This window comes from Helianthus annuus, chromosome 11 (genome assembly GCF_002127325.2).
Source record: "Helianthus annuus cultivar XRQ/B chromosome 11, HanXRQr2.0-SUNRISE, whole genome shotgun sequence".
In the NCBI taxonomy this organism is placed as follows: domain Eukaryota; kingdom Viridiplantae; phylum Streptophyta; class Magnoliopsida; order Asterales; family Asteraceae; genus Helianthus; species Helianthus annuus.
In genome coordinates this window covers 58,064,574-58,072,958 of record NC_035443.2, presented here as the reverse complement: position 1 = coordinate 58,072,958, position 8,385 = coordinate 58,064,574, and the positions used below count along the sequence as shown (strand labels likewise).

General features: G+C 38.5%; 1 protein-coding gene across 1 annotated transcript; it reads right to left on the bottom strand.

Annotated features, from left to right (window-relative positions):
* Positions 1-1,638: 1,638 nt before the first annotated feature.
* LOC110867727 (probable magnesium transporter NIPA4) lies at positions 1,639-6,288 on the bottom strand. Its single transcript, XM_022116733.2, has 9 exons — positions 5,761-6,288; positions 4,578-4,634; positions 4,323-4,413; positions 4,067-4,227; positions 3,866-3,993; positions 3,018-3,155; positions 2,846-2,938; positions 2,089-2,194; positions 1,639-1,934 (listed from the first exon to the last, which is right to left on the bottom strand). The coding sequence occupies exons 1-9, from the start codon at positions 5,915-5,917 to the stop codon at positions 1,819-1,821; spliced, it is 1,047 nt and encodes a 348-aa protein (XP_021972425.1). The 5' UTR covers positions 5,918-6,288; the 3' UTR covers positions 1,639-1,818.
* Between the last annotated feature and the right edge of the window lie 2,097 nt (positions 6,289-8,385).

Genomic DNA, 8,385 nt, shown 5'->3' with positions numbered 1-8,385 from the left:
AATTATATACAAAACATTAGCCAAATCAACCTATAATAACCACATAATGACGTATCTAGAGATTTAATCACGTAATAAGTATAATTGTAATAACATCAGTTATAAAAAATCATATTGAATGTGTAATCAAGTAATGGATTTGTAGTAATAGATTTATATTGAATGTATAATCACGTGATAGTTTATGTTGAATGTGTAATCATGTAATGGATATTCAAAATCACGTAATCTTGTGTTGGGTATTTAAAATCACGTAATGGACTAATGGTATTCAAAATTCTGTATTTTTCTTAAGAAAACTATATCAATAAGTTGCTCGAATTAAAGAGAGTGAAATGCTCATTAATACGGTGTAATTTTTTTTTAAAATATTAACGTATGAAAAAGTTATATTCGTTTGAAAATCAAAAGGGAAAGTTGTTCACTTGAGAAAGGACCAAAATACCTTTCCTGCCAATGACACTTGTTCTCCTCTCTTAGCGTATACTTCGCACCGGAAATTTGTCATGTACAGGATCCGGCCTTAACACTATTTAATATTTGAATAAAGGGAATAAGAGAATTATTATATTGGGGGTTGGTTCCGGTACAAATTATATTTATCCTACAAACCGTAAAAACAGATCCTAGCACTTAAAAAAGTTAAATTAGCACATACTAAAACAATACATACATAAAAATAGCATTTTTGAATTATATTAGCACATGAAAATTAATCAAGATAATTGATTTAGCACATATGTGAAATGATATCGGCACTTTTTGTTATCAGCACATTGAAAACAAAAGGAAGATCCAAATAAAGAATTAATTGCTTGTTAGCATAATTATAAGGAATTCAAGATAAAAGATATTATTTAGGTTATCATTTTATCATTTCTCTATAATTGGTTGGATGTCACATGACACTTTTTAAATGGTTATTACAATTTGCATATGAAATATTGTTTGTATTTGATCCTACTCCTATTATCTTGTATGCATTGCATTAGCAATGCACGACTTTCTACCAATATCTCACGTCTGAGAATTTGGATGCCCTATCCGACTAGAAAAATGGTCCTAGAATACATATAAACATGTATATAAAAAGTCAATAAGCATCTTATCATCACACTATAGCCCTTCAGGACGAATCTTGATATTATTTAACTGAGTATTTGATCTTTGGGTTTAATTTAAAAGGTAAATGGATTTAATTAGGACAGGGTCTTGATATTATTCTTTTATCAGCCCACTATCAATTGGTAATCTCAATTTGATTCAACACAACATTAGGCCTAAGCTATATCAAAATTTGATTCATTCCTATCATTCCTTGAGGATGAATCTTGATATTATTTAATTGAGTGTTTGGTCTTTTGGGTTTGATTTTAAATGTTAATGGGTTTGATACCATTTCTTTACCAACCCATCACCAATTGATAATCTCAATTTGATTCACTAGCTAAATCAAAATAATATTTGGCCACAAAACTAATATATAAACTACTATATAAATAATCAATAGTCTTAGGTGTATTATATAAACTACTTTTATTACTTATTTAAAAGATACTATCAATCCCTATTACTCAAAAAACAAATAACCGAATTTGCCTTTAGATATCAACTTTTTTTCTTTTGCAAATAGAAACCTTTGTGTTATCAAGATTGGAAAGGGTGCATTTTGCATTAATCAATATGATTACAATGACATGAGGATCCCAATTTTCTCAAAACTCCTATCCTGCCTAATAAAGAATATTTTCTTTAATTCCTGCTGTATCCATATGTTGGAGGTGGATTAAAATTGTACAAATATGAGCAAAAAATACATTATGGAGACCTCATAGTCTCCTGTCGTCTCAACGTCAACGGGATGCTTTCATCATCTGTAGCGTCTTTCTCATCATCCATATGCTTTGCAGATCGTACTGACAGAGGTATTTGACCTGTAGTTGACTTTATCATCAAGAACCGTTTATGGTAACATAAAAGTAAAGTGGGGAGATGGGCGGTTTGGGTAAATTTATCTTTTGTATGGTAAAAAGGGACCTATTATTTTAAGCAATTTTAAAAATAAATAACGGACTCAAAGCAGCATACCATCAACCATGTCTTTGGTTTTGTGAAGAAGAAACGTTCCAGAAAGGATTGTCACAAAGCCGCATAGTTCCGTTATAATCTGTGAAGGATTTTGCCCATCCCAATCCTGTTTACAAGATTAAATTCCACGATAAGATAAACCCTACATGGCCATAGTATATGACCGGTTATAAGTAAAAGTATGTGATAATGCAGTTCGACTTTTTATATAGGTCAACGCAAAAGTTTGACCACCTATTGAGTTGGAAGTAGCGTTAACCGTTATGTAACCTTGTTCTAACATTATATTTTGATTACTCCCTAAGGTTTGACCACTTTTGCGACTTTCGTCCAAAGGTTTGCCATTCCGCATCTGGATCCAAAAGGTTTAAAATCTTGCCATGTTCATCTGACTCGTTAACTCCATCCATTTCTAACGTTAAGTCAGGGGTATTTTCGTCCTTTTACCTATTTGTTAATGTTTATAAGAAAAGTCATAACTAGAACATAAACAGGGGTGGATCTTTATTTCTTAATAGTGTTTTTTATTTTAATAAAAAATGTCTAAATAGACGGAATTACCCCTCAAAATGGAAGGAGTTAACGAGTTGGATGAAAATTGCTAGATTTCAAACCTTTTGGATCCGTATGCGAAAAACCAAACCTTTGGACGAAAGTCGCAAAAGTGTCCAAACCTCAGGGACAAAAATGGCATTTTACTCTTATATTTTCATCAAATTATCTATGGGATTGAATTTACTTCGAATTAGCATATAACCTTGAACATGATCACACTCGCCAAGATTGTAAGAGATGTGAACATAACATAGTATATGGGTGAGACAACCGCCGTATTGAAGGTATCAAGTGCCTGCGGTCAATATTAACAAGCACGTATTATTTATCATGTTAACAACAAAAAAATTGCAAATTCTGGAAGCATTGATTACCTTATTTAAATAATTCATTTGGGTGATGATACAAAGCACAACAATGAGGGTAAAGGCCCATGTTTGGGGATATACAAGCTGATTCATTCCTGATAATGTAAGCTTCAAAGCAATGCCGATAGCTTTCACACTCATCACCTAAGACAAAAAAAATGACCCACTGAGTCACCTTTAACATGTGAGATGAATAGCTTGCATGGCCGGCCCTGAAGGTGGGCGCGGAGGACCACCGGCCAGGGTCCGATATTTCGAAGGGCATGTTATATTTTAAAAAACTCCGATATGTATATGTAAAAATAAATAAATTAATGGGGTATACCCATATAAACACCAGCACAGGCCCACTTACAAAACTATTTTTATGGTTTAGATTAGTTACTAGGCCATGGGGTATGGGGCGTGGGTTGGCTGAAAACGCCCAAGCCACCACCCCGGGGGGCTTGGGTTGGGGCGTGGGTTTGGGACGTGGCCCCATTGGCGTGGGTTTGAAGCCGGGCGTGGGGCGGGCTAGTAGGGCTAGTAAGGTGACATGGCAGGCTCTCAATGGCCAAACCAAACTCATGCCCCCAACCCAAGCCCCACCATACCCCATGGGCGTGGGTTTGAGTGGTGGGGGGCTCCCATTCCACGTGTCAACAAATGCCCCAACCCAAGCCCAACCCAAGCCCCACCATACCCCATGGTCTTAGCCCATTGACATTATGTTTAGACCTTTAGTGAGCCCAATACCTAATTTCGTTAAGGCCTAAGGGCACGTTTTTTCGAGCTCGAACAGGGTACATGAATTCTCAGGGCCGGCCCTGATAGCTTGTAAGAAAGAGCAAACGTATAATAATAATAATACTTACTGATAAAGAGCCTACTAGCGAACAAACACCAATGTAGCACATTATGTGTGTTTGACCATACATTGGTATGTAGTGAAATATAATTACAAAAACAGCTATCAACACCAATGCTGCATATAGAACAAAAGCTGCAGAAAAGATAAACCAGAAATTGTCAAAAGAATATAAAAATCAAATTACAAATAAATAAATAAGTAATACCTGGCTCGGTAGCAAGATCCCATACTTCTGTCACAGATTCAATAGGACGTTCCTGAGGAGCATGTAGAACGATTGTGGTGGACCCCACAACGCATAGAACACAACCAAGAATTCCAAAAATGTGTAGCTTTTCTCGTAATATTATATGTGCAAGTACAGCGCTGCAATACGGCTTGATGTTTCATAATCGCATAATAATAAAATGGATTCATATATATATATATATATATAAAGATTATTATGCTTTTGGTCATGCCTGATAATAATGCTGAGTGCCCCTAGTGGAGTCACCAGAATAGCTGGTGCAAATGCATAAGCTACAAAATTTGCAATTTCCCCGACGATCACTGTTGACAAATCACATTAAGAGCAGGTCTTAGGTAATATGATTGAGCAAATTCAGATACGGTTTTCTTTTAAGATATAGGGGTCACTACAAAAGGTTTTTTAGTAACCTCATATTCACATAACCAATTATACGTCATAAAAAACAAAAGAAAAACATACTCACTCGTTATCAAGCCTACCCACCATAGAGGCTCGTATAAGTATGAATATCCTCCAACTCCTGAGAAAAAAACGGGAAAAAGTTATAGGTGAAACTAAATAAACACAATGCATCCCGAAAGCTAATTTGTTTGTGAGGGATTGCTAAAACAGACATGAATAGCAGCTACAACTAATTTTGCCAAACACACCCTAACTTCAATAACCCATCCACATTTTCTCCTGCCTTCGAAATGTAGATCAATATTCAACAGGACCTAAAATGATATTTATGGTAAATCATGAAAGTACATAAGAAACACAAATCGGTCTGCTTTCAAGAGGCAGTCGTCTTTCCAAAATGACATACTTTCGAGAGGTAGGTTCTCTATAAGACTTTATCGATGTTTAACTTAACCCTAAGTCAAGAGTCAAACAAAACATGATACTTGATTTTTCCATCTGTAGACCTTCCATAGTGGAAGGTTATATGATGCCTCCCTCCTCCATCGCGCCCCATAGTGTCGCTGCACACCGCCACAGCGGGTGCTATGGGCCTTCAAACCTCCGGCCCTGCAAAAATTTTAGCAGCGCCATACATATACATACCCTTCCATCATTCGTTTTTCTCTCACACACTTTTATATGTATAATTGAAGGGGTATAACCCCACTACACGCTCAAGTTATATAACCCCCCATACCCCCCCCCCCCCCCCTAAATACACATACTGTTTGTTCGATTTCTCAATCAGAGTTGTATCCGATTGAATTATTCGGTAGAACAACCGAAAAAATTTGATCTGAGAGTGATTACACGCCTCTCTGATTATCCGTGCTATACAAAATTCCTCAACAGTTTGTACAGTAAGCCGTTAATCATAGATTTGAAGTCATTTATAAAAGTAGAAACCTGTTCTATGACTTCAATCCTAAGTACAATACACTACTTTGGTTTGTCTGAATGATTGTAGTCGTCAAAGATTAGAAGTTGACAGGTTGCACAAAAGGCAAGATCTCAAATGCCTGACCCTAGATCTCTAAATAACAAATGCACAAAACTTCTTTACAAAAACTTTCCCATTTGTAGTCAACACAAGTCCATAACAACTAAAGACTCATCAATCAACCTAAATCCATATGCAAAACCGCATAAAAAGTCATAACCAAACATAAACAAAAAGACTAGTAAATTCAAACCACAATCACCTGCTCTAACACCAGATGCCCCTGCTTTCTTGAGCCCTTTTTTCTTAACAATAAAGCTAGCCCCAATAAACAAGCTAGAAGACAATGCTAGAACCAACCCTTTAATATTATCAGAAGACATTCCTCTATAAGCATCTTTCCAGCTGTGTGAGGCCATCCCACATCAAAATCAAGAAAACCCTTTTCAATTCACACTTCAAGATCCCATTTTTAACAAAAAAGATGAGATTTTTGCAGAAATTGGGGAAAAAGATTAGTGGGTATGAGGAATCTTGATGCAGAATGAGTGGATTGAAGTAAAGATAGTTAGGTGGCAACAGCTGGTATGTGGTTAGTGTGATGGGGTCGCTGCATCAGATCGGGGAAGATGAGACTAAAATGGGATTTGGTTTTTTTTTTTTTTTTTTTTTTTTATTATGAAAAAAAAGCAAAAAAGAAAAAAAAAAGATAGTGGTTTTGAGGAGTGGAAGAAAATGGAGGACTTTTGTTCGACTTCTATCTTTCCACGTCTGATTATTTCTACTTTCGTTATCACTTCCCTATCCTATGGTCATTGGGCATCATTAAAGCTTGTAAAAAGTGATTGTTTTTAAATGGTTTTAAATTTGGTTGGTATGGGTTGAATGGATAATTGGGTTTTGGAAAAGGATAGACTAAGCTGGATTGATGAAGTAGTATGGTCTTAAATCTTTGCCTATAAGACAAGGACTATATCACTTTTCCATCTTACAAGGCGCACACATCAGCAAGCGAATCCATAAGCTTCTAAAAGCTTCTGGAATATGGCAACGTAACACCAAAGATGGTCCCTCCGACAAAAAGGACAAACGTGTCACCATTCATCAAGCGCCATGTAGGCCTGTAACAAATCAAGGAGCAGGACTGACATCAGCAGTACGACGTTTCCAGTATGAGCAAATGCAGACGCGCCACGTGTACCACTACCCTGACCACAACAGAAGAGACCAAGAGGATATTCCCCTTGGTCGGACAGCTGGCGCCCTGTAACAGCTGGCAACGCTGCTCCTCCCTCTTCCATCGCCCGGCTATAAATAGGACCCTTCATCATTCAGGTTGAATCATCTTACCCTCTATACTCTCACACTCAACACACACTGTTTTATTCCCTCAGAACAGTACTTATTCTCACGTCGGAGCCTGGTTAAGAGGGAAACCCCCATATTCCCCCTCTTAACGAGACTAACGGTGTTGCTGTTTTGCAGGACCGTAATCATTTCACGAGTAGAGAAGGAGATTGAACCCACAGAAGAGACAATCCCACAGATTAACCTTAGTGTTAACCTGTGTTTCATCATTGGCGCCCACTGCTTTATTACAAAACCACCCTCATCTCCTTTCTCTTCGAAAAACTCTTTGAAATGGCAGAAACAAACCCTTCCCACCAGGTGGATGGAGAAGTTTCTTCTTTTGAGCTCCTTACGGACACCGCGCACGTCCAAAGAAGCCAAAGGAACGAAACGATCCAAGAAGGGCAGATAAATAATGAATTCCCGGACATCTTTGGAAGTGCCTCCAGAGTTGTCAGTCAAAACACAACTGGAGCCACTTTCCAACCACCATCCAGGCTCATCACCCAAGTCACTAACGGAGCAACATTCCAACCCCGTCCGGGACAGTTCAACAAACACCCCCACCAGTGCAAACACTAAACCATGGAGTCGGCCCTTCAGCTCCATCGGAACAAACACAACTAAATTTCTCTGCACTTTTAGGGCTACCCGAAGGAAAAACTCTGGCTTCCTGGTATGCTGAACAAATGGCGTCTATAAACCTTGTTTATACACAACTCAGCGCGCAACAGGCTTTGCTCCAAGCACAAGCCAACCAATCTGCATTTGTTACTCCACCGCAAAGGTCTCTGAGCACTCACATGCCTCAGCAGGCCAATGCATGGACCTTACGTCCAGATATAGCACCAGTACCAAGCATCCGAAGGCCGAGCGCGCATGACACACGCGACACATATGGCGAAACGGAAAGCAACTATGTGCAGTATTCCCACCCACCAAGAAAACCAATAGAAAGTCGTTTAGGCCCGCGCAACATAAATGACGAGCTTGATAGTTATAAAGAGGAAGACGACGAGACATACAAAGAAAGCACAGTGTTCAGCAGATTGCCGCCAGAGCATGAAGCATACAAACCTCACAAGCGCGCAGGTTACAACCCAAAAGCAGAGCATGACTACACCTTAAGCTATCGTCCAGATGACATGGCTGAAAATTCAAAATTAATCAAAGAGATTGCCACAGCCGCTATTGACAAAACGAAATTGCCACACAATGTGGGCAAATACAACGGCTTGACAGACCCGGACGATCACCTCCAAGTTTTTAATAGCACGGGAGCAACAGGTGGATGGAACTTACCAACTTGGTGCCACCTCTTCGCTCAAACCTTCGTCGGCGCAGCGCGCGTTTGGTTCGACAGTTTACCAGCAGGAAGGATCAAATCATTGATCGAATTTCGAGACAAGTTCCTCGCGCACTTTTCTCAACAGCCCAGGCACACCAGAGATCTGGCTGATTGTTTGAACATATGGCGAAAGGACCATGAAAGCGTGGAGGACTTCATTACCAGATACAACAAAGAATGTCTGGAAAT

Bases quoted from the DNA above. Each gene is read 5' to 3' on its own strand.
- LOC110867727 (XM_022116733.2), bottom strand. From the start codon at position 5,917: ATGGCCTCACACAGCTGGAAAGATGCTTATAGAGGAATGTCTTCTGAT. The intron at 3,156-3,865 runs GTAAGTATTATT...TTTTTGTCTTAG, and splicing joins CGCTAGTAGGCTCTTTATCA to GTGATGAGTGTGAAAGCTAT. The intron at 2,195-2,845 runs GTTATATGCTAA...TCTTGTAAACAG, and splicing joins CGAGTGTGATCATGTTCAAG to GATTGGGATGGGCAAAATCC.